Raw genomic sequence first — 27,661 nt, forward strand, 5'->3', positions numbered from 1 at the left:
TGTATTCATCTCTTGGTCTCCCTCTACGATTTTTACCCTCCAAGCTACCCTCCAAATGCTAAATTGGTGATCCCTTGATGCCTCAGACTATGCCCTACCAACTGACCCCTTCTTCTAACCAAGCTTTGCCACAAATTTCTCTTCTCTCCAATTCTATTCAATACCTCCGCATTAGTTATGTGATCTACCCATCTAATCTTCAGCATTCTTCTGTAGCACCACATTTCAAAAGCTTATATTCTCTTCGTGTCTAAACTATGTATCGTCCACGTTTCACTTCCATACATGGCTACACTTCATACAAATACTTTCAGAAATGACTTCCTGACACTTAAATCTATACTCAATGTTAACAAATTTCTCTTCTTCAGAAACGCTTTCCTTGCAATTGCCAGTCTACATTTTATATCCTCTCTACTTCGACCATCATCAGTTATTTTGCTTCCCAAATAGCAAAACTCCTTTACTACTTTAAGTCTCTCATTTCCTAATCTAATTCCCACAGTATCACCCAATTTAATTCGACTACATTCCATTATCTTTGTTTTGCTTTTGTTGACGTTCATCTTGTATCCTCCTTTCAAGACACTGTCCATTCCATTCAGCTGCTCTTCCAGGTCCTATGCTGTCTCTGACAGAATTACAATGTCATCAGCGAACCTCAAAGTTTTTATTTCCTCTCCATGAATTTTAATTCCTACTCCAAATTTTTCTTTTGCTTCCTTTACTGCTTGCTCAATATACAGATTGAATAACATTGGGGAGAGGCTACAACCCTGTCTCACTCCCTTCCCAACTACTGCTTCCCTTTCATGCCCGTACGCTCTTGTAACTGCCTTCTGGTTTCTGTACAAATCGTAAATAGCCTTTTGCTCCCTGTGATTTACCCCTACCACCTTCAGAATTTGAAAGAGAGTATTCCAGTCAATATTGTCAAAAGCTTTCTCTAAGCCTACAAAAGCTAGAAACGTAAGTTTGCCTTTCCTTAATCTATTTTCTAAGATAAGTCATAGGGTCAGTACTGCCTCAGGTGTTCCAACATTTCTACGGAATCCAAACTGATCTTCCCCGAGGTTGGCTTCTACCAGTTTTTCCATTCGTCTGTAAAGAATTCGCATTAGTATTTTGCAGCCGTGGCTTATTAAACTAATAGTTTGGTAAGCGCTGGCAGGTCGAACACACACAAGCAAACACAAACATACACACAAAATTCTAGCTTTCGCAAACAACGGTTGCCTCATCAGAAAAGAGGGAAGGAGAGGGAAAGATGAAAGGATGTGGGTTTTAAGGGAGAGGGTAAGGAGTCATTCCAATCCCGGGAGCGGAAAGACTTACCTTAGTGGGAAAAAAGGACAGGTATACACTCACTCACACACACACACACACACACACACACACACACACACACATATATATCCATCCACACAAACAGACACAAGCAGACATATTTAAAGACAAAGAGTTTGGGCAGAGATGTCAATCGAGGCGGAACTGTAGAGGCAAAGAAGTTGTTGAAAGACAGGTGAGGTATGAGTGGCGGCAACTTGAAATTAGCGGAGATTGAGGCCTGGTGGATAACGAGAAGAGAGGATATACTGAAGGGCAAGTTCCCATCTCTGGAGTTCGGATAGGTTGGTGTTGGTGGGAAGTATGCAGATAATCCGGACGGTGTAACACTGTGCCAAGATGTGCTGGCTGTGCACCAAGGCATGTTTAGCCACAGGGTGATCCTCATTACCAACAAACACTGTCTGCCTGTGTCCATTCGTGCGAATTGACAGTTTGTTGCTGGTCATTCCCACATAGAATGCATCACAGTGTAGGCAGGTCAGTTGGTAAATCACGTGGGTGCTTTCACACATGGCTCTGCCTTTGATCGTGTACACCTTCCGGGTTACAGGACTGGAGTAGGTGGTGGTGGGAGGGTGCATGTGACAGGTTTGCACCGGGGGCGGTTACAAGGATAGGAGCCAGAGGGTAGGGAAGGTGGTTTGGGGATTTCATAGGGATGAACTAACAGGTTGCGAAATCCTCCCCACTCCGCCAAGAGTGTCTTTCCGCCGTCCACCTAACCTTCGCAATCTCAGATTTTCACTCTGCAGCGGAGTGTGCGCTGATATGAAACTTCCTGGCAGATTAAAACTGTGTGCCCGACCGAGACTTGAACACGGGACCTTTGCCTTTCGCGGGCAAGTGCTCTACCAACTGAGCTACCGAAGCACGACTCACGCCCGGTGCTCACAGCTTTACTTCTGCCAGTACCTCGTCTCCTACCTTCCAAACTTTACAGAAGCTCTCCTGCGAACCTTGCAGAACTAGCACTCCTGAAAGAAAGGATATTGCGGAGACATGGCTTAGCCACAGCCTGGGGGATGTTTCCAGAATGAGATTTTCACTCTGCAGCGGAGTGTGCGCTGATATGAAACTTCCTGGCAGATTAAAACTGTGTGCCTGACCGAGACTCGAACTCGGGACCTTCGCCTTTCGCGGGCAAGTGCTCTACCAACTGAGCTACCGAAGTACGACTCACGCCCGGTACTCACAGCTTTACTTCTGCCAGTACCTCGTCTCCTACCTTCCAAACTTTACCGAAGCTCTCCTGCGAACCATGCAGGCAAAAGTCCTGAGTTCGAGTCTCGGTCGGGCACACAGTTTTATTTCTGGTTTAGTCAGTTTATCCAGGTCCCATCTCCTTAAATTCCCATCTTTTTGCAGTTTCTTCAGTTTTATTCTACAGTTTACAACCTATAAATTGTGGTCAGAGTCCACATCTGCCCCTGGAAATCTCTTACAATTTAAAACCTGGTTCCTAAATCTCTGTTTTACCATTATACAATCTACCTGAGACCTTCCAGTATCTCCAGGCTTCTTCCACGTATACAACCTTCTTTTGTGATTCTTGAACCAAGTGTTAGCTATGATTAAGTTATGCTCTGTGCAAAATTCTACCAGGCGGCTTCCTCTTTCAATTCCTTACTCCCATTCCATATTAACCTACTACGTTTCCTTCTCTACCTTTTCCTACTATCGAGTTCCAGTCGCCTATGACTATTAAATTTTCGCCTCCTTCATTATCTGAATAATTTCTTTTATCTCATAGTACTTCTCATCAATCTCTTCATCATCTGGGAGCTAGTTGGCATATAAACTTGTGGGCTCCGTATCTATCTTGGCCACAATAATTCATTCATTATGCTGTTTGTAGTATCTTACCAACATTCCTATTCATTATTAAACCTACTCTTGCATTATCCCTAATTGATTTTGTATTTATAACCCTGTATTCATCTGACCAGAAGTCTTGTTCCTCCTGCCACCAAACTTCACTAATTCCCACTATATCTAACATTAACCTATCCATTTCCCTTTTTAAATTTTCTAACCTACGTGCCCAATTAAGGGATCTGACATTCCACGCTCCGATCTGTGGAACGCCAGTTTTCTTTCTCCTAATAACAATGCCCTCCTGAGCAGTCCCCGCCCGGAGTTCCGAATGGGGGACTATTTTACCTCTGGAATATTTTACCCATGAGGATGTCATCATCATCTAAATTTTGTCATGACCACACTTTAATTCGAGATAACCTGGAATGTTCTTGATACATTCCAAAAGCTCCAGTTTTACTGAAAACAACTTTTTGACTTATCTGTGGAACAATTGCACAACATTGGGAATTGAAGTCATCAACAGGTATCACACATTGCATATTAAATTAATTTTTTCATTAAATGTATAGCTGATAACACAAAACAATTTGCATGTCTTGATAAGCTCAGGTATCTTTATTTGTGCACAGCTTACACCAGTGGTAATGCAACATACACTAGCAATGGCAGCAGCACAAAATGTAACACTTTTCACAGTGAATTTATTTCCTTCTATATAGACCTTTTCGATTTTCTGTGAGTATGTATAATTACCACACACTGTTTTAATGTATGTTATAACACTTATCGTTTCAAATGTCTAAAGGCTTTACCTCAAATAAACAAGTAAGAGTAAATCTGTACAGTTACATGGTCACCCATGGCAGTGTTTGAGGCTCTGGAATTCTCCTGAAGTAATTGGGGTTTGCAACCCTTCGATATCTTATTTCTTTACATCGTATTGTTTAGTCCTTTATCCATCTTCATCAATAGTAGGTGTATTTGTTGGGGGGGAGGGGGACAACCAACCAGCTGCACATAATAAATTTTATATCTTCAAGTTTCGTGTACATAGCACCCTTCTTCAGAAGATTAGAAATATCACATTATTTGTGAGTGTCAAAAATAGGCCAGTGTATGCAGCATTTTACTGTAGTAATGGGGATCATAGTAGCTTTACCACATTTGTACATGCAATATGATCCACATGACTACAGTAATACGCTACATCACCTGCTTATTTCTGACACTCGCTTGTAATGCAATCATTCTAATCTTCTGAAAGAGGGCACTAGGGGCCTGAAACCAATAGACAAATAAAACTTCCTTTGTACAACTGGCTGCTGATTTGCTTAACAAATTGTATTGTTTGTTGATGTGTTTCAAGTGTAACACGAATATAGCCAATGTCAGCTCAACACGAAACACATTGTGCCACAGATGGGTATATGACAAATAGTCACTTACTGCCAGGATGTTTCATCTTATGTAGGCCACGAGAGAGAATGTCCTGGCACTTGTCCAGTGTAATGGTTTCAGCACACATGAAACTGAAGCCAGGTGTGGCATTCAACCTCACTGTGCCCAGAAGTGGATTAAGCAGTGACACAAGGCAGAGGTAATTGGTTGGCTTCAAATGTCGGGCTTAGGAAAAGTGTCGATGACTCAGCAAGACCATGTGTCACATGACACGTGTAAAACGCCCATTTTTAAACACTGTTCAATTCAAAATTTAGGCTTTCCTTCACTGAATCAAATGTACAACATGACTGGTACCACATAATGTTTTCAGATGAGTCAATATTTAGCTCACTTAATGAGGGGTCCAGTGATAGTCTGTAGACTATGGAGAGCATGTTATGACCCACAGTATGTGACTCAACATTCACATGTTGAACGCATCATTGTCTCATGCTGTGGATGAATGTCATCAGATGTGGCAGGGATACTTCAATGAATTTATGGTCAACTTACTGCAGATCCATCACGAAACGTACTATGGTACAGAGTGTGAGGATGCGCTATCCCAGTGGAGTGCACTGGTTCACTCAAGTCAAATAGTTCAGCAATGGTTGTCACAACAGGCTAATGTCGATCTGATTGACTTACCAGTGCCAGGCTTTGAATCGTGATGTCAATCTATGTCCCAAAATGGAGTGTCACAAGCACTTCCACTGGCCAACACCAGCCCATGCACACCTAACCAACTGTGGGACAAAGTGTGGGATACACTGGACAGTCTTGTGGACAATGAGACATATTCCAAGAGGCAGACTGTTTCCATGCCTCATCAAATGAGGCAAGTGATTCATGCAAGTGGTGGATGGACCCCACAGTAGCCTCCTTTATGACGTGAAACTTCCCTATCTCACATTTCACCACTTCATATTACAATACTTGATATAACTGTAAGTTCGTTAATTGGAAATGTACATAATATCATTGTACTTAAATTTTACTCAATGAATTCATGCTATTAAATATTTCATATGTGTGAATTTGGGAAACACACACACACACAGTATGAGATGGTCAGAGAAAAAAATATTGACTATTGACCCACACATGAACTGATGAACCCTAACATAAAAATATTCTCTTCCTTATTACCTCTCCAAAATTCTCTGTTTTTTGTGCAAATAAAGTGCAGTCCAGACATACGAAAGCTCTTTTTCGAGACAACATTTTTGGGAGCCTAGGTTAGCATTCCAGGTACTGTGCCAATTTCTCTCGGTTTGTCTTCAGTTTAGAGAAATGAGCACTGCAGAATATGTATTCAGTGTCTTCTCCTTCACACTCCATTTCTAAAGCATTGACCTCAATTAAATTTGTATCAAACCCCAAAAAACTGGCTGATTATGTTACCTGTGTTGTTATTTTTCAAGAACAAAACTTTCACTTGTTTCCTTTGATACCACCACAGATTTCTTCTCTTTCAGATGTTCCCTATAGGGAGACAATGTTAGCTACTTAATAGATTCAGAACGTGCTAATTTTACTAGAGCTGGTGGTTCTAGATGTGGCTTGCTGATTTTGGGAGTTGGACAGATACCATTTGGACCTACATTAACTCCGTTGTTTGCATCTTGTATGTGAGACTCTTGGTGTATTACAAAATCATTGTCTCGAAGTACTGTATTTGTCTGTAACACAAGAAGAGTCCTGTTTTCAAGAGGCTGTTTATGACACTTTCCATTGTTAATGCTCTCAAGTAGGCCACTCAAAATAACTTTGTAATCAAAAAGGAGATTACTAATGCACCCGAGATATTTGCCCAACAAGATTCTATTTCTTGCGGATAATGCATTTTTAACATTCCCATGAATTCCACGAATGTGTGGAAAGGAGTGATAAACAGATTGCGTGGTAACGTTTTTCTCTTGCTTTGTGTATCACCTAAATGTGATGTGAAGCTCATCCAGAGTTGCCACAAGTGAACTTCCCTGCTACTTCCCTGATTTCCAGACAAGTTTTAGCAGTTTTCCCTGACAAATTTTTAAATCTCAATCTGTCTTTGCAGCTATGGTACAAGAAAAAATAGTGCAAATATATACATATTTTGACAGCACTGATTGCAACCTGAGGGGAGTGGTAGTGGTAGGAAGGGGAGAAGGAGTAAGAATGGGGGAGCAGGGAAGTAGTGCACAAACTCCGTTGTGCCCAGCCAGTGACAACGCATGACACCTCAGTAACCAGACCATTTCATCTACTGAGATAAAAACGAGGTTTTTCCTGTTTTTTTCCCCCCTTCAAATTTCCATGATTTCCCTGATGTGTTTGAAATTCCATGACATTCCCTGAATTTCAGAACCTGTGGCAACCCTGTCATCATGTATTAAAATAATAGTAGTATTACCACTAGGTGGCTTCATAAAGTTCACAAAATTGTCTAACCACTTGGTAAAAATATGACTCCAGCTAATTGGATGACATGCTGAAGTTATTTTAATATGAGACTGTGTGTAATATGCAATACTGTCGTGCATTAGGATATCCATGATATCGCATATTAAGAATATGCCATCTTGCAATAAAAACCTAGCCACTTAGTTACACTTCTGAGTTGGAAGGACAATTCACTGTAGTGAATGACAGAGTACATTGTAAAGATATAATCAGATGAATATTACATAATTCCTTTCAAGTTTTTGTCCTATTTTATTGAAACTTTATTAATTCATTGTATGTCTATCACAATGAGCTCATTTCGGTATTTTTGCCATTTTTACGTCATTCTGCAATGATGGTAGAATTTTTTGTAAAAATGTACGACAAAACTGCGGAAAATCCAGGCTGGAGTAATGACAACACAATGAAAAGGATAGATTGTTTCTCATCATATAGAAGTGGTGCTGAGTCACAGACAGGCACAACGAAAAAACTGCTAAACATGCGTGCTTTTGGCCAAACAACCTTCTTCTAAAGTAGACAACACACACATTCATGCAAGCACAACTCACACACATGTGACAACTGTCTCTGGCCACAAAGGTCGAACCGTGAGCAACTGCACATGATGGGGGAAGCAATATGGATGGTGGGGGTAAGGAGGAGGCTGGGTGGGGGGAGAGAGCAGGGTAGGGCGAGGAACAGTAAAGTGCGGCATGTGGAATCACGTAGGGATGTGTTAGGGAGGGCATAAGGCAACTAGGTGCAATCAGTACGATCAGCACGGAACTGGGGAGTAGAGAAGGGGGAGAAAGGACTGTGAGTGGTTTGGTGTGGTTTGGTGTGGAGTGGTGAAGGCAAAGGGACTGAAGGACAGGGACTAACAAAGGTTGACACTGGGGGGGGGGGGGGGGGGGGGGCTGTATGGGAACATAGCATATATTGCAGGCAGCAATGCCACCTGTGCAGTTCAGGAAAGCTAGAGCTGGTAAGAAGGATCCAGATCATGCAGGCTGTGAAGCAGCCATTGAAATGAATGTTGTGTTGGGCACTATACCCATCAACTGGGTTGTCAAGCTGTCTCTTGGCCACAGTTTGCCAATGCCTGTGCATGCAAACAGACAGCTTTTTGGTTGTCATGCCCAGGTAGAACACAGCACAGTGATGGTACCTTGTTAGTAGATTACATGACTGCTTCCACAAGTAGTCCTGCCTTTGATGAGATAGATGATGCTTGTGGCACGTGTATGTGGTGGTGGTGGTGGTGGTGGTGGTGGTGGGGGGGGGGGGGGGAAAGGATGTATGGGACAAGTTTTGCATTTAGGTCTTTTAAAGGGATATGAGCTATGAGGGGAAGGTTTGGGAGAGAGGTGGAACAAGGAGGAAAGAGGATATTGCAGAGGTTTGGAGGGTGGTGGAATACTATTTTGGGAGGGACAGGAAGGCTAGTAGGTAGGATATGCCTCATTTCAGGGTAGACAGGAGGTAACTGAAACCCTGGAAGAGAATGTGATCCAGTTGCTCCAGTCCTTGGTACTTTGTGGCTGGTCAGTGGGACTCTGGGAGTGGCGGGTGACTCGAGAGAGAATTCAAGGGAGATCTGTTTCTGTAATTACTGTCTGTAATTATGGTCTGTGAAGGCCTCGGTGAGACACTTGGTATATTTTGAGAGGAATTATTCGTCACTACAGATGCGACGGTCTTTGAAGTTGAGATGAACATTGAGGATGGTGGCTTGTTGGGTTCAGAAAGACCAGGTGAAACGAATGCAGGAGAAGGGGATGAGGTTCTGGAGGAGTGTGGATGGGATGTCATCACCCTTGATTCAGATCATGAAGATGTCAATATAATATGAACCAGGTAAAGAGTTTGGGATTCTGGGTGGTTAGGAAGGTTTCCTCTACATCATCCACGAATAGGTTGGCACAAGTTGGTGCCCAGTGCTGTACCACTATTTGTTTGTAAGTGATTCCTTCAGAGGTAAAGTAACTGTGGGTGAGGATATAGTTGGTCATGGTGACTAGGAAGGAGGTTGTCAGTTTGGAGTAAGTCAGGCATTGGGAAAGGTAGTGATCAGTAGCAGGAAGGCCATGGGCAAAAGGAATATTAGTGTAAAGGGAGGTAGCATCAGTAGTGAGGAGCAGACTGCTGTGTAGTAAAGGGACAGGAACTGTGGAGAGTTGGTGGAGTAAATGGTTAGCGTCTTTCATATAGGAGGGCAGGTTACAGGTAATTGGGTGACAGTGTTGGTCTATGAGAGCAGAGATTTTCTCAGGGGATGCTAAGTAACTGGTCACAATGTGGCATCCTGGAATGTTGGGCTTATGGACATTGGGTGCATGTAGTAGGTAGGAATGTGGAGAGTGGCAGGGGCATGGTTGAATTTGGGGTTTAGGAAAAAAGGTTATGTCTTTGGAAAGGACTGATACTTTTATAGGACTAGGGTTTAGTCCCATAGAAGCATTTGTTCTTTCCAAAGGCCTTACCTTTTCCTTCAGTCCAAAATTCAATCATGTTGGACTTGTTAAAGACCTTGTTTCATCTCCTGGTCCCTACAGTGAAGAACTTTTTTGTTATTAACTGTACCAATCAGAGTCAATCCAAATTCATAGTTGAACCATGCCCGACTGTTTCATCCTCCATTCAACCTTGATCCACCTCCACTGCTCTCATATCACCCTGTTAACATGGCAGAATTTCGTAACCTCAAACCTTGCCTCGTCATCATTTCCACAACCCATCAACATGGAAACTAAGCCTTACATATACAGAAAGTACCACAATCCACCACCTAAAAACTGATCCCAAAACTATAATCGTACCTGCGACAAAGACTCCACCACTGTGGTTTTTAACCTTAGGAGTTGCCTGTAGGAAGAACTCCACCAGCTGTCCGCCCACAAACCCTGTCACAGTGGCCCCATTCCAGAAATCTGGCATGCTCTCCAGTCTCTCCTCAAATCCTTAGTCCCATCCCAGAACCTCTCCCTTGTGTGTCTCTCTCTCTTCACCCCTACCTCTCCCTGCACACTTACCTTTCATGTGCTTCTTGAAGTACATAAACCCAAGCACCCAGGATGTCACATTGAAGCCATTTAATGTGTCCCCACTGAGAGAATCTCTACTGTCATAGTTCAACACCATCAGCCTATTGCCTGTGACCTAACCTCCTATATAAAATATAAAAAAACACCAACCATTTCCCCCATCAACTCTTCAAAGGTCCTGTTCCTGTACTGCATGATGTCCTACTTATCACAATTGATGCTACCTCCATTTATACTAACATCCCTAATGCCCATGGGTTTGCCATTATTGAAAACTACCCTTCCCAATGCCTGAATTATTCCAAACATACAACTTCCTACCTGGTCACCACGACCAACTACATTCTCAGCCACAATTACTACACTTTTGAAGGTATCACTTACAAACAAATCCATAATATGGCAATAGGTGCCCACACAGCACCATTCTGTTTATGGACAATCTACCATTCAGAACCCCAACCCCCTCACCAGGTTGATAATCACTGATGACATCTTCACGATCTGGATCAAGGATGAGGACACCCTGCTCATATTCCTTCAGAACCTCATCATCATCTCCACCACTCACTTCACGTAGTCCTCCTGTACCCAACAAGCCACCTTCCTCGAAGCTGACTCTGCTTCAAAGAGGGATATTTCAATACATTTGTCCATATCAAACCTACGAACCACCAGCAATACCTCCACTTTGACAGCTGCCATCCATTCCATACCAACAAATCACTTCCATACAACCTAGCCAACTGTGGGTATTGCATCTCCACAAATATACCAAACAACTACACAGACCGTAATTACCCTACCAATCTCGTACAAAAGCAGATCTACCTTGCTTTATCTCGTCACCCACTACTTCCCAGAGTCCCACCGCCCAGCCTCAACGGAGCATTCCCCTCATTCTCAGTGCCACCAAGAACTGGAGAAACGGCATCACATTCTCTGCCAGGGTTTAAACCACCTCTTGTCGTACCCTGAAATGAGGGATATCCCTCCACTATACTTCCCTCCCCTCCCACAGTGATATTCTGTCACCCACCAAACCTCCACAATATCCTCGTCTATCTCTATTCCATTACTGCTTCCAACTCCCTTGCCTCATGGCTCATATACATGTAATAGACCTAGATGAAAGGCATGTCCCATTCATCTTCCCACCTTCATTTACTCCAATTCAGTCACAATCACCACCTACCCTTTCAAAGGCTGGGCTACCTGTGAAAGCAGTCAAGTGATCCACAAACTAAGCTGCAACCACTGTGCTGCATTCTATGTGGGTGTGTCAACCAAAAAGCTACTGTCTGCTTGAATGGTCACTGACAGACTTTGACCAAGAGGTAGTGGTCCCACCCAAGCCGCTGAGCTTGCTGCCCAACACAATGTTCTTCAGTTCAATGACTGCTTCACAACCTGTGCCATCTGGATCCTTCCTTCCAACACCAGCTTTTCTGATTGCACAAAGATGAGCACTCTCCCTGTAATATATCCCACATTCCTGTAACCTCTGGTCTCAAACTTTGTTAGCCCTGCCTTTCATCCACGTATCCCCTTCCCTGCTCCCATTCCACCATACACAGCCTCCAATAAAACACCCACTTACTCTTTTTTCCACTCCTCTACCTCTCTCTTTTTGGTGGTTAAAACCATGATCTTTCTAATGAGTCCAATTTGGTAAGTTTTATAGAACACAATTTTTTTTGTAAAATCAGATAGAACATACTGCATTTTATTATGTTTTTACAAAATTGCATTTTTTATCTTTTTACAAGATCTTCAACTTTGCGTTCATTTATTCAGTATTGGAAAGTGGTATATACATGAAACTTTGCATTTGCAAACTTTGTGCTATTAGGTTACTACACACTAAGTTTCACATTCATCATATGTTCCAGTACCTGAGATATAAGAAGGGAAACTTTGAATTTGTTCAGGAGCCAATTTTTTTGGGCAACTTTATCTAAAATTTCCTGGCTCATAAAATTTGTTTCATAGTTATTCTTACGAGAGCGCACAAAGTTGTAAAACATGGCCAAATTTAATTTCTTCAAATAAAATATTTCCTGAGATAAAACAAGCTCAATGTTGCCAGAAATTTGTGCTCTCTCTCTCTCTCTCTCTCTCTCTCTCTCTCTCTCTCTCTCTCTCTCCCTCTCCCTCTCCCTCTCTCACTCTCCCTCTCTCTTCCTCTCTCTCTCTGACTAATCTCAACCAGTATTGCTTCAATGAAAGTTAAATTTTACCAATGTTCTATGGAGACATGAGCGAATGTTCACTCAAAAATTCATCGAATGGGCTGACAAAGAATGATCCATAGGTAATTTTTCAGCATCATTCTATTCAGGTCTGGAAGAAAGGCAGCAACCGAGTGGACTGCAATATATGGCTATTAAAAAAAGAAAGCTTTTTGTAAGCACTACACTGTTGAGGTCATTGTCAAAACTGAAAGAATAAAAAGTCATCTGAAGACAGGAGAGAAAAATTTTAAACTCCTCTGGAGTTAGATATACATGATTTAGCTCCAGCAGCACACAACAATAATATTCTATTCTGCAAATGGATTCTCCCTCTAGTTGCTCCAGTTGCAACAGTAATACTGATACACTAGTAGTAGGATGTCGTAAGTCAACATTTAACTTCAACAAAATTGAAGAAAAAACAAATTAGCTCGGTAGACTTTGTAATTATTACCAGTGATCAACAGAGGGCAAAACTGGATCTATTAATGGCAAAGTTCTCTTATGCTAATAATACAGCCTTCAATGCAGCTTCAAGTCAAGGATACAAAGACACGATCCAAGTACTGCGGCCTGGTTATGTTGGTCCTAATCTCGTCAAATTATGAAGTGGGTTGGTGCTTTATAAAGTTGTCGATGAGGATGATGCAAATATAAAACAAGTTAAAGGAGCTTAACAGCGCTTTACTTCTATGTGATGAGTGATATAATATAAAGAATGACTTAAGTATAGAACCACTATACACATACAGGCCAACAAGAACGTCTAGTAAAAGCAACTGATTGTGAGGCTAACCAAGAGACAGCTAAATACTGATCAGAGTCTTTGAAAACTTCAATTAAAATGCATGAAGAAAATATTTTCAGAAGAAAATATTTTCTGGTTGCATTGTGAATGAAAATAAATCAGACAGGTTTTGAAATAAAACCTGCCTGACTTGTTAACATAGGGTTCTTTGTCTCACTACATTAATTTACTAGTACAAGAAGTAACATCTACAAGTATAATGAAGATTATTAGTGAAGTTGATAAGTACTTTCAGAACCACCATCAACCACATGGTTGGTTAAAGGAAAAGAATGGTCTTTGCTGCAGCTCTCAAATTCTACTAGATAGAATTTCCAGCAAGACTGTCTATGCACCTTTACTGATAATTATTCTAAATAGGTAGAAAATGTAAAACATGCTGAGTCACAGATAGGCACAACAAAAAGACTGTCAGAAATCTGAAACTGTAAAAGAGAACTTTGCAGACATCCCCGCTAACATAAGCAAAATCTTGTATAACATTATTATTTATAAAGATGCCATTCACATTCTCCGACAACTGTCGGAGGTTTGTAGTGTCCTTGACCTTCTTCAAGCAATCAGCACAGAAACTGCACAAGCTGCCAAATTGCGTATCAATCTTTAAGAAAGTCTTGATATGGAGCCCTATAAGAAGGTAACAAAAATTTTGAAAACATGAGAAAGTCCACTGAACACTGGGTTCTTCAAGTGCTCGCACCCATGTTGCTTCTTTGGGCTATAAAATTTTGCAGTTTACATAAAGCAGAGAAAGCTAGACATATGGACCTCAAGGAAGAGCTGGAAATTTTTCACATCATGCTAAAAACCAAAGTTAGATTTTGAATGAAAAAAAAAAAAAAATTCATTTAAAGTTTTTGGAATATCTTGTACAGCTAGTTACCAGGTTAATTAATTAGAACCAGATCTATGGCATTTACAGGTTAGGGATGTTTCACACAACAGTTGTTTGTGATCTTTTGCAATTCTATTTCCTTAGATTGGATGGTTATCTATAACTGATGCTCTATGTAACTACCTCTGTATGACTAATCATCTTATATAAATATTACGGTTTTGACATGAATTGCCTGTATTTTTACTAGAATTTTGAAATGTCATCTTCACCTAAAATTTTCTCTTGTGCATGACATTTTTACTATGGATGCTCGATATCCAATCAAAAAGAATTAAACAGCAGCTTATGGTGCTATGTAATGTAATTTCTAAAGTTTGTCAAAGATGTAGAACATTACCAACAAAAATATTTCGTAACATTAACAGTATTTACAATGCATAGGCGTGCATGCTCGCACACGTGCACACACAGTGATGATAGGAGGAACAACTTTAATTTCCTCTCAATGGATGCAGTGTAGTTCTGTTCCAAACACCTTTAACTGAAATGAGGAGGTAGAAAGATTTCTAGCTACGGATACATACTTCCCAGATATTGAACATATTTGACCTTTTACTGAAGTTATGGAATGCTGATAGATGTGTGACAAAATATAGATAAATGTAACAACAATCCTACAGGAAAATGATGGGATTTAAAAAATAGTTATTTTAAGAAGATAAATCCATGAACAGCTAATAAACAGCACATTAACTTAACAGAAAGAACCACACAATTTTATCCTTTGTGGATAACACAATAATTATGTCGGTGGGAAAACAAATTTGGAAAAAGGAAAGACTGTTCAATTTAATTTCTGTTATGAAGGCATCTATCAGAAAGGGCTGGATTATGAAGCAAATAAAGGAACAGCTATTCTGACAAATAGCAAAAGATAAATGCAGCAGTCCACACAGTATGTTTATGTCAGTTGAAGCTGCACAGTTCCACACTGCATTTGCTCACATACTCTTTCTTAATATTCAGTATTGAGTTCACTTTGCAGGATTGTAATAGTCTGTGTACTTTCAGTGCTAGCTACAGGCAGGGTGTTGTGTGAAATACAGACACTACACAGAGAAACTACAAAATGAAAGCAGTTACATAACTGGCAATGAGTGTCATCAACCAATATCAGATGACTGACACCTGAGATGCAAAGCTATATGACAACAATTAGAAAAACAGAAGACATGAGTTAAGACTATTCAATAATTGGTTACTGATTGGCAGCTGTCCTCCTAAAATTAGTTGTAGTCACTTTGTTATTTTGATGCAGGGAAATTAACAGAGTCTGTGTGTTTACTCTAGTCCATAGCTTCTTGCAACTTAGGAGAAAGTAAAGCTACTGAACAAGGGTTCTTCTATGAAATTGCTGATAAATACATAGTTATCAGCTGCAAGTCTAGGTTTTTTGGAATTGTAACTGTACATTTCTCTCTGAATATAGTGAGGCAATAAATCAATACTACAACCGTATTCTCTTTGCACCATGACAGGTGCTAACTGGCATGGAACTCAAATGCAGAAAACAACAGTTCATCTGAGGAACACAATGGTGACAGACCAGTGATACACTAATGGCTTTTTTCACTATTTATCCTTTAAAAATTAGTGACATAGTAATACTGTGAGAAATACAGAGAGGAATTATGTGAGACTCCCTTCCAGATGGTAATTGTTAAAGGTAATAGGGTGAGGGAACACAATGAAAGGAACATTATGCAAAACATTAAACCAAACAGTACATTAAGGTTGTACTTAAATAGTTCTAAACTATCTTGAACCCATATATCGTACCTGTTTTTCACTGAAATAAAGTCTCTATCAAAGCAAGTGGTTGCAGAATTATTTTCCATGTGGAGAAAATCAGCACTTCCACTCAGATTTATGTTCTGCTTCTCAGTTTTCAGCACTCTCATTGGGGAAATACTGTGATCTGTGTAAGAGCAAATATTTAGAAAATGACAATTTAATGTAAAGGACTTTCATCTCTTTCATCTAGGAAATTCACAAAAAGAATGCACTAAGATACATAATTGAGTTTTAAAGAATAAACTGTTTCTCTTGGGTTCATTCCTGGCTTGTAGTTTTGTTTAAAATAATTTAATGATCTGTCTCTGTTTTAATGATATAAATTATTCTACAGTTCTTAAACTTGTCATTTTCTACACTATTTTTAGGTAATGCTGCTTGTCTCTCAAAATGCAATTCAATGAATCTTAACTAGAGACTTACCTCTGTGATATCTGAATGGCCTTACTCTCGTTTTATCTTCACCTGGTGATTGTTCCCAGTTGGATATTTCATCATGAGACCATAATCTGCACATAATCAGAAAGGCAAACTGGTAACCAACATGGTAGTGGCGTGTTTAAGAATAATGACTCAACTGTGAAGTAATGTATCTCTGGTGACATGGGTATTCTTAAAACCCAGACATCATCGGCAATGATTCTTTAATAATAGTAATTTAGATAAAATAAAGAAGATTTTTATCTTCAGGTACAAAGGAATCGGTGCACTACTACACCCAGCAACTACACATTGCAGTGATTTTAGTCAAATAATTTCAGGTAAGTGTTTTCAACATCAACAGCACAGATTATTTTTAATATCAGGTGTACCATCAGATGCTAATGAGATTTAAGTGGCAGGTCCTGGGTTCACCTTTTACAGAAAAGCTGTCAATGAAATATGTACACTACACAATTGGTATGTTAACTACGGAATTTCACCTAATGTATGGATAAGTCTTGTCAAAAGCTATTCTGAATGCAGCTTTACTGATGGCAAAATTCAAACTGCAGAGCAATTTCCAAGACTAAGAGAGATAGGGAAAATTTATCAGCTATGCATAGAATGGAACTGATTTCAATGAAATTTTGTTTCTTTTATGTTGGTTCACCTTGTGCAATAATATAGCAAATATCAATACCATCTATGAAACAGTTTTATTTATAGGCCTTTTTAAAATAGTGATTTCCTGTGTATTTTAAACTATTTGGAATACAGTGATGGCAAACTATTTATTAGACAGGCCATCACCGACAAATATTCATCTATGATTAGGGAAAGTGATGATGTATCGGCTGCTTCATTTCAAAATTGTCCACATGAAGGGCATTTTAAAATATCAACCACAAATGAATAAAGAGAACATGTACAATATGGTTTCGGATAATTGGTCATTAGACAAAAAAGTATGGTATATTTTACATGAAGAATTAACAATGAAATACCTTTGTGCATGGCAGAGGCCGCAACTGCTGAACGATGAAATGAGAAAATTAATCTCTTATTACCATTCTAACTGTTATAGGACATAAAAAGCCCCATTTGACATTTTAGCTTTCATATTTCTTGGAGGATGTAATATCACAAGTTGTAGATAACTATCTTACCTCTGCTTTCAATGAACTGTGCACAGCTCTCAGCAATAATATTTTGTTTAGAAAATTCACATGCTGAAACCTAGGCCAAGTGGAACTTTATTTTAATGGAATTTTTCTTGGCTCAACTGATCTCAGCTTGCCAAATTTTTGAATTATTCTCTCTTTCTCTAAGGTATTCCCATTTTGATTTTTCTATTTCAGAGGGGGAAAAAAGGGTGGATTCAGCATAGTATCAAACGCTGCATGCCAGGTAAGCAAATTACTATTGATCGACGCACGTGTATTGTTGTGTCTTCGTGCATTTTAAACCACGAGAACTGTGTGGCTTTGTTTTTGATCTCGGATGGGAATTCTGCCACCCACCAAACCTCCACAATATCCTCGTCTATCCCTATTCCATTACTGCTTCCAACCCCCCTTGCCTCATGGCTCATATACATGTAATAGACCTAGATGAAAGGCATGTCCCATTCATCTTCCCACCTTCATCTACTCCAATTAAGTCACAATCACCACCTACCCTTTCAAAGGCTGGGCTACCTGTGAAAGCAGTCAAGTGATCCACAAACTAAGCTGCAACCACTGTGCTGCATTCTATGTGGGTGTGTCAACCAAAAAGCTACTGTCTGCTTGAATGGTCACTGACAGACTTTGACCAAGAGGTAGTGGTCCCACCCAACCCGCTGAGCTTGCTGCCCAACACAATGTTCTTCGGTTCAATGACTGCTTCACAACCTGTGCCATCTGGATCCTTCCTTCCAACATCAGCTTTTCTGACTGCACAGAGATGAGCACTCTCCCTGTAATATATCCCACATTCCTGTAACCATGATGTGAAGAGTACAACTCCGTGCCTATCCAAAACAGTGGAAGAATGGCACCTCTCCCAAGGTTGCCATCCCATTCGTTGACGGTTATCACCCAGGATTCGTTGACGATTATCACCCAGGATAGCACAGAAACACAACTAATTGCTGAACACAGTGTGATGTCATTCACTGGCAGTCCATGCTTCACTGTCACAGCACCACTTTAAACACAACTGTTTGTGTTGTGATGTGGTGTTAAAAAGGCAGCCCATGCATGGGATGGTACTTCCCTCATCTGGCTGCAGCCAGTCTCCAACCATAGTGTGGGATGACATAAAATATTACAAAGCAGCCACAGGTTATGATGTGCTTGATGCACAACGTGGTGATCCTCTACATGGTGATTATGAGTAGTTGACTGGAGCCTTCAAGAGAAGTATGCTTTTGCTCATGTTCACATGCAGTCCAACATTGGACACTGTCATACCTGAATGGGCCACAAATCTGAATATTGCATGATTACACGTGCCAAGTGGAGACACTCAATAAGAGTCCTTTTAAACACTGTCAGATACTGGTAACTCTGTCTCACACTATTACATGGCAACTCTGTGTCCTTCACATTGATCACTGAACATCTGATGCTTTTTATGCCCTACCAAACCTGGTAACAACACCAGACGTTAGCAACACTAATGCACTCTGGTAGTCGTTCTACCTGCCAGGGAATTGCAGCTCTAATCATTTACATATTGCCAAGACTGTGTATGTGTATGAAGCTACATTGACACCTGACCACGTCTTGAGAGTGCTTGATTTTTTTTTCTTTTTTTTTCTTTCTTTTTTTTTCAGGCACATATATTTACTGAAACAAAGGTGAAATGAGAAGTTTCAATTTATGTAGGCAATGTTAAAGTCCTTCCTGTATGAAACAAATTATTAAATGTTTTTATTGATGAAAGAAAGAAAAGAACAAAATACCAAGATTAATGTCATGTTAATGAAAAGCCACTCCGGCTGCTTAATTAGATTTTTATGGAGTCTACATGACCAGATTTGGCCTTTATATTAGGTCATTACCACATGTATCTGAAACTGATGTTGTTAGTACATAATATGGATATACGAGGTCTGTTCAAAAAATTCCATAACATTCGTAATTTCATGCCAATGGTGTGTTGGAGTGAAATGTGGTTGGCATATCTGCAAATGCCTGTGCTTAATGTGTGGCTGCTAGAAGTTTCATTGTTGTTTGCCTGTTAGCCATTTTTCAGTGCTGTATGTTATGTCACACAGTTCGTGAATTTCAAGATGGCAGAGTTAGAGGAGCAAAACTTCTGCATTACATTTTGTATGAATCTCAAAGAAAATCTTTACATGCGCACACCAAATGATGCAGGAAACCTACAGTGATGTGTGCTTAAGCCTTACGAGTGGTTCACATGGTTTAAAAATTGTTGGATGGAAGTTAATATGACTTGTTCAGGAAGCCCTTTGTCGCTTACTGATAACGCATACGTCAGGAATGTCAACGAAATTGTGCATTCCAATTCAAGACTGACTGTCCACGAGATTGCAGACGAATATGACATCTTAGATGGATCATGTCATGAAATCCTGACATGGCATCTTGGAATGCATCGTTTTGCTGCAGAGATTATCACACAGCACATGAGTCACTACAGACTTTCACCTCAGAATCTTTGAAGATCTTTTGGATTGCACAAATGAGAATGAGGTGTTCCTTATTTCGAAAGTTGAAAACCTCATTGAAAGGACGAAGATTTGCAATGATAGATAAGATACAAGAAAATTTTGAGATGGCACTTCCTGTGATCCAGCAAGAGGCATACCAAGACTGCTGAGAAAATGCCACACTTGGATGTCAGCACACAATTCCTCATCCCGAATCAACACAAAAGTTTACCTAGCAAAAGCAAATCAGACGCATTTTGAAAACACATGTATGAGAATGAGGACCTAACGACGACGTCACATTATGCAGTGTATCAGAACATAGAGAGCAATGTTTATCACCTACACTACAGTACCAGCCATTATGGCTCAAAGAGTAGACTGCTGTGACATCAAACCCACATCCACCATGCAGCTATGGTTCAAGTCTTTTCACATTCCTTTTTTTTTTTTTTTGACGTCCATTTCCTAGTTCTCGATGTTTATAATGAGGACATCATTTTGTCACATAACAGTGTGATAGATTAAACTGCATGCATGTGTCAACTAAATGTGCAGTGCACAACCATAACTGGTCTTGTCAAGTTCATGTAGGCGGCCTCCCTAGGGCGCACACGATATCAAAGGGCAGAAAACTTTTCAAGTCCATTTCGCTTTTAAGTTACATAATTTTTTTGTACTTATACTGTGTGTGTGTGTCTCCCATCTCCCATTCTGTAAAATATTTATATATGCACTAACAATAGAAGTTTCAGATACACTTGATAATGGCATAATATAAAGGACGAAACCAGCTGTGGGGAGTTAATAAAGTTCCAGTTACGCAACTGGTATGGCTTTTCATTAACTGAACAACAATCATGGAACCAGCACCCTTCAAATGTGGAGAAACTGATGATGGTTTTAGTTAAAAAAAAGTCAAGTAATCTGTCATAGGAAATATGATATGCAATTATTTGTATTACAGTAATATAATTAAAACCAAAAACTTGACAAAACAACATTATGCACACATTCAAGAAATTATAAGTGAATTGCAGTTGTAGCTACATTGTTCAGCATGTATTATTCTAACATTCAATACTGGTTTATCATCTGTTCAGTATGGTGCTTACTTTGTATCACAATCAAGCACTTTTTGAAACTAACCATGTTGTTGACTAATATTACCGTAATTTGGATACTATTCACATGTTAGAATCAACACACAATTGTAACCAGACTGTATCATTTAATTTCTGTTTTATGGACCAATGGAACATATAAAAGCAAACAGATTAGTACTCAAGTAATTGCTTCTAGTGTTACTCCTAACAATGGTAACTTAAAGAAAGTACTAGCATATTTCTTATTTTTAAAAAATCTAGTTGGCAAAATCCAATTACTACAGTAATTAATTTTCTATATTATGCAAATGGATTAGTCATTAATATTAGAATACAAAGCACATATTTAACTCACCTCTTGCTTGGAAGAAGACTGTGTCTACTTTCAGCTGAATTTGTCTGAGCAGCTGTTTCAGTTTTTGTTAAATCTGTACAAACATCTACACTGCTTTGAACTGGAGAATTTTCTTTCTTTTGGTTGGAACTCCAGGAACCTGAACCCACTGATCTTGTACTCTGAGCTGAATGTTGTGACAATTCTGTTTGTATGCTTGAAGAGACTTCTGTCTGCACAGGTGAAGTACTGGGAACAACAGATTTCTTTGTTTCTGAGTTCATGGGGTTTCCTGGCTCTGTGCTGATGCTTGTTGCTGTTGTCAGTGCTCTTTCTTGTAGCGTTGTTCCCTGAGAAAGTTGTGTAAAATATTTAAATTTCTTTGTGGGCCTCCTTGTTAACACAAAGGTCAACAGAAATATCCCAAACATAAGAAAACACCTTGTTTTGATACATTGACGCATGCTATTCCCCACATACAGAGTATGAAGAAATTTGGTGAACTTTTGATTTACGTTGCTCAGTAAATATACTGATGAAAATTTGAAATGCTTGTCATCTTCATTTAAAGATCTCTCACTAATTTTATGGACTGCAACAGATCTTTATAAACATATAAAACAACTTTCTTTAGAGTGATGTAGCAGGTGTTTGTTTAATATTTTCATGCTACATTGCTTAATAAATGTGTAATACATTCACTTTAACAACATGCTCACACTTTGAGAACAGCATATTTGTACTGGAGAGATAAACGGGTGCAAGTTCATTTTCTGCAATTTTGTTTTTAAACCACACAATGAAACCCTGTTTCATTTAAGGAAATAGGAGATCAGTCCTGTTATTAAGTGTTAAATGGACATGTAACCTCCTAACATGGCCATGGACGGGAGCAAGAAGATAAATACATTACAATGTTTTAGCAATAAGTAAATATGCTATAAAAAAGATTAAAATATGAAATAACAACAATTACTAAGCACCATATGCAGGAGGTGTGGAGTCGCAGGCAGGCACAACAAAAGAGTGTACTAGAATATTGCAGCTTTTGGACAAAGTCCACCTTCAGAAGTAGAACTAGCACACATTCACACAACAGCAGCTCACACACACATGGCTACTATCTTCAAGTGCTAAGGCAGTGAGTGAGTTCTACTTCTGAAGGAGAACTTTGCCTGAAAGCTGAAATATTTCTAGTATTAACAATATTAGGAGGAGGATAGGTTACTATTCACCGTAAAAATGAGACCTCATCTTTATGGTGAATAGGCACAATGTAAAGACTGTTGCATATTATAGCTTTTAATACTGCTGGTATTCCAAACTGGAGTTACTATTGCTTGATATTTCTAGGAATTAAATCGGGAATCATTCCTTTTTTCCTTATGTTAATGATACCTGTCCCAGGGAAAACAATGAAGAGATTTGAGTAACTATCAAAGGCAAAAATTCACTTGCAAAAGTTATAAAACATGAGACCGAAACTGTTCACCATCACTTGCCTGCAGGAGGTGAAGTTTTATGTACTTCCAACATGACAGGTCAAAAAAGGGTGGGTTGGGTTGGGGTGGGGGGTGGGGGGGGGGAGAGGGGGGAGGGGGAGGGAGCGGGGGAGAGAGAGAGAGAGAACTGGGCGGGGGGGGGGGGGGGGGGAGGTGTCAAAGATAGTACTTTGGTAATCATTGTGCCACCTTCAAAGACAACTAAGATGAAAAGGAGATTGGGAAGGATAGCTAGGACAGTTTTGTAAAGCCATTGTAAGAAATATTGATTTGTTTAAAAGAACTGCTGTTGCCATTGGACTGTAAACAAACACTATAAACATTAACTGTTCACATTGTACTGAAAAAAGAATCTTTAATAATTGCCCCATATCACACAATTATGCCTCCTATTGTGGGAGAAAGACAAAAACAACATGTTACAGTGTATAGAACCATATGCATTTACGGGAAGTTTCAGAACATCATAGGCCAAGGCGAAAACAAAAATATGATACAGCAGCAGGCTCATTGTTTCAATTCTACATGCTAAATTAGAATCTAGAAACAAAATAGACCACATACCAAGGTTTTGTTGTCTGTCACATTACATTTGGCAAGATTTAGGTGTTGCAAGAGCAGATTTCTCCATTCCTTGGATGCTTCCATGTACATATTTCGCAACCTGTCAGGAAAAGATAAATCAGGGCCAACAAATATAATTCAGTCAAAATAACTGTTTCTTGTGAGCTTAAATATGATAATGTATGGGCACCTGTGTATACAGCACATTATTACTAATTAACCAGTAATAAAACATGGATAAGTTATCAACTGAGATGAAATTATTGTTTCGGTTCCTGATGAGTTTTTTTATAGAAATCGTGTTAAATATGGAGAAATTTGAACATATAAACAGACCTTTTTATCTCTTCTCTGTCATGCTCGAGTTTCAGAACAAGGGCTCGCTGCTTTTTTTTAACAGATGGGACGAGGTTTTCTTTGCCACACTGCTTCAACTGTCTGTAATGCAGAGCAGATCAAATGGAAAAAGAACTTATATACCATTAAATAGGGATATGTAAATGCTCTACTAGGACGTGAACAGACCGTTACTTTATTATTTATTGCAGATTGTATTTAAGTGAAAAGTCTTGAAAATACAAAATATTTGAAATGCCATGTAGAAAGTAAAAAAGGAATTTGACCTTTTGTTTGTTTCAAGTGACATCATGTCAGTCTTGAATCGATCAAGGAGTGCCTGCTCTGTTGTGTCCAGAAGAATGTCCTGCTCATGTGCACGCATTGCTTCTTCCTGGATCAACTTCGCATACTGCAAAATGGGAAAACATGATATGATGAAATATGGACAAATAACTTATGTTTATACTTGACATTTAACTACTCACTTCAGGTCAATATGAATTGAGTGAGTTTTCTGCAGCTTATCTTTCACAAGGTGAGGTCCAAAGTTAGTCAATTCTATGTAAATTCCTTTGCTGTCAGCCTGTCCCATTTAATACCACTGTTGGGCTCACTTTTTAATTACACTTCGTGATTTGACCCAACACGATCACCTGTGTTGCTCTGTATTCCAGCACTGTGATTTGACCCTATCACCTGTGTTACCTTAGTACGCCTATGAAGTTGTCACACACAAGACTAATTACATCATGCACAGAGGTACTGTAGCAGTCATTATGCCTATGCCCCTTATGCAATTTGAAAGAAATCCTAAGATGTGGTACCATGGTAAGTATTATCTGTTGCATACTTCACAGTGATGACACCAGTTGCAAAGGTGTTTCTTAATTTGCATGTTTTATGTTAAAGATATTTCATGCTTCACATGCCTGTGTCTCCCATACTAATTTATTAGTTACTGTAGTGGGGTTTCACCCTCTTATTATAATATCTGAATGTAAATTTTCTTGCCCTGACTTAGTAGCTAGTTCTTACAAAAATTGTTTAATGTAATGTACCATAGGTACGCATTTGTTCCATTGTGGCAGCTGGCCGAGCCTCGCCGTGGAACTTCTCACGGCGCCTAGTTTCCTTGTTGCTTACGTGTGACCCTTATTCACGGCCTGGTGTAGCTCCGTCTATGTTTTTCTTATTGTTTTTAGTATTTACAGACATAATCTTATGATTATGCGTCTTTATTCTGTATTAGTTTTATTCTGTGGCATGGCCAATGTTTGGCCCTCAAAATAATGTAATGTTTGTAAGTATCACGATTTTCCTTATTATGAAAGCATTAGATTGATGTATTTCAATGTTTAATGTATGTCTGTATAGGTTAATTTATATGTTCTGAAGAAGATACCATTATTAGAATCGAAAACTAGGCAAAAAAAATTACCTTACAACTGATGGCTGAATTTCTTATTGTCTGAACAATTCATGTTTGCTGAAGTGCTGCATTATGTTAAAGATTTGTTAAAAGATGATTGTTGTGCTAATTTCAGTCCAGAATAAAAGTAGAGTACTTTGTAAGCTCAAAGAAGACAAGTGTAATAACAGCTTACTGTGACAGAAAAATGCTGTAATTTTTTTTATGAAATGAAGGAGGGAGAAAATGCTTAAGCACAGAGCTTTAAATTTCAGGTGGTATGAACAGTATTGATTTCAAGGCTTCTTCAATCTGATTGAACAGATTCGGGAAATTATAGGAAAAGGAATTACAAAGTTTACCTCAAGTAAACTTCTAAAGGAGATGTCATTTATAGCTGATATGAAGATAAAGATTCTTGCTATCCCCTTAAAGCTGTATATAAAGCTATTCATGCAAACAACACTTAATCATTTCAAGCGATAAAAACACAGAGTTGCTTGTGCAGTCAATGAATGCTATGACACATCTGTATATAAAATGCTGATGATAAGTAACAGCAGTGGATTACTGTTTCTGCCACTTTGTCTTCAGTAACATCAATGCAAATTAGGATCAAATTTTTTTTAAAAAAAGGACCATTTACTTGCAAAAGTCATGTAATCAATGTAGAAAATCTGGAAAAATGGGAGAGAATATTTTAAGATGTTTCTTCCGAAACACCTCCTTGCCATTTGCAAAGACTAATTCAGTTCTTTTGTTGGACTCTTGGCCTGGACATAAGGGTGCTTCTCTCTTTATGAGGATAATGATAAGACTGTTAATATAATTCAGATGACTGGGTGTTGTGTGATGTCCTTAGGTTAGTTAGGTTTAAGTAGTTTTAAGTTCTAGGGGACTTATGACCATAGATGTTAAGTCCCATAGCACTCAGAGCCATTTGAACCTTTTTTTTTTTTAATTCAGATTCCACCTGGAAGTAATAATGTGATATTCTGCCTCTTAACAAAAACATTTTTCAACAGTGTAAATCATTTTTCAGGTAATTGTCAGACAATATAATTTCTGACAGCTCTGTCATTTCAGCTGTATCAGCAGAATAGTATTGTTAAACTTCAGTTATTTCTGCATTGCCAGTTTGTATTACGAATTTGGTCAATTATGCCTGGTATGGAGCAAAAACAATGGCCACGACCATTTCTTACTTTATTCCAGTTATGTCTAAATAAAACTAGTAATTACTGTGAAATGCTGCAATGCATTTATGTTTCTTTCATCATATGTGCCTAATGTACAGAAAAGGATTGTTTTCGTCATCAAATGGAAACTTTGCATTTTTGTGACAACTACAGGAAATAAACAAGGACCTGTTTCATTGTTAACAAAATATATATTATTCAAAAATAATCATAAGAACTGTCCTACGGGAATTGTCATAAAATATTTATGTCCAGAAATTAAAGTCCCAATTGATGGAAGTCGTCTGTAATGTAACATCATACACTGCCTTAACTTTCTTTCCCCTGCTAGTCACTTGTCTAATAATTACTTCTGCAGCAGTTTATCTGTCAATATTAACTGCAAGTTATTAAAAAAATTAATAAAGTGAGATTTTTGGTATGGTTTAAGTTCTTATAATTCATGTGTGTGCACTTGACACTCTGGACTTTGCACTATGCACCACTATGTCCTCTTGTCTCAGCTACATCTGCTTATTCACTGATTCGAGTGCTAGGCAGGAAAGGCTGTACACACCACTGCTACTGGTGGTCCCTCCGACTGCAAAATGAGTAACTTTAATATTTTTTTAAATACTTGCAGTTCACATTAGCAGCTAAAATTTTGACATTGCATTTCTTTTGGTGTATTCTACCTGTGTGAAAAAATTCAGGGTGAAATTTGAATGTCAGATTGGACTGCTCTCCAGTAAATGCGAAAAAGTCTTAAATAATCTCAGTATTCCATCGGAAATTAGTAAGTTCGGAATTCTGCCATCAACTGTATCCCATTCAACTTGACAGTATTTCAATATCATAGCACAGAGCATTGAAGAGCTAGGGGGCAACTCTGGATGAGTCTTTAAATTGGGCAGAGAATACTATTGCCATATACCAATAATTATCAGTGAGAAAGCATTATATTGAACAACTGACTCTTTCCATATCATAATGAGCAGAATGTACAGATGCAGATGAGGTTGCAATTATGAATAATGAACCATATCTGAACTTTCCATTTTTCAGCAGCAACAGTTGATGGCAACACAGTAATCTTAAATAAACAACACAAGTACTACAAATAAGGCATGAAAAGCCACTAAATACTTCGTAAGTACTATGAAACAAACAAAAAATAAAGATATTACTTCACATTCACCCACCTTACAATAAGCTGCTATGGAAATTTGTCCTTTTTTAAGAGCTGCATCTAATATTTTCGTAACAGTGCTTTCACTTAGTGAATTGAGTTTTGAATGTTTGCTTTTTGTACTATTTGTTTGGCCTTTGA

The 27,661-nt window shown here is 39.0% G+C and overlaps 1 protein-coding gene across 1 annotated transcript in view; it reads right to left on the bottom strand.

Annotated features, from left to right (window-relative positions):
• Positions 1-27,661, bottom strand: part of LOC126481187 (uncharacterized) — a 402,240-nt gene that overhangs the window by 178,689 nt on the left and 195,890 nt on the right. Inside the window, exons 14-20 of the mRNA XM_050104775.1 lie at positions 27,534-27,655; positions 24,030-24,154; positions 23,743-23,844; positions 23,407-23,506; positions 21,362-21,690; positions 16,240-16,325; positions 15,802-15,940 (exon numbers count right to left, since the gene is read on the bottom strand). Coding sequence (XP_049960732.1) covers positions 15,802-15,940; positions 16,240-16,325; positions 21,362-21,690; positions 23,407-23,506; positions 23,743-23,844; positions 24,030-24,154; positions 27,534-27,655 — 1,003 coding nt within the window. The remainder of the gene's footprint in view (positions 1-15,801; positions 15,941-16,239; positions 16,326-21,361; positions 21,691-23,406; positions 23,507-23,742; positions 23,845-24,029; positions 24,155-27,533; positions 27,656-27,661) is intronic.

Source organism: Schistocerca serialis, chromosome 5, assembly GCF_023864345.2.
Source record: "Schistocerca serialis cubense isolate TAMUIC-IGC-003099 chromosome 5, iqSchSeri2.2, whole genome shotgun sequence".
Classification (NCBI taxonomy): Eukaryota; Metazoa; Arthropoda; class Insecta; order Orthoptera; family Acrididae; genus Schistocerca; species Schistocerca serialis.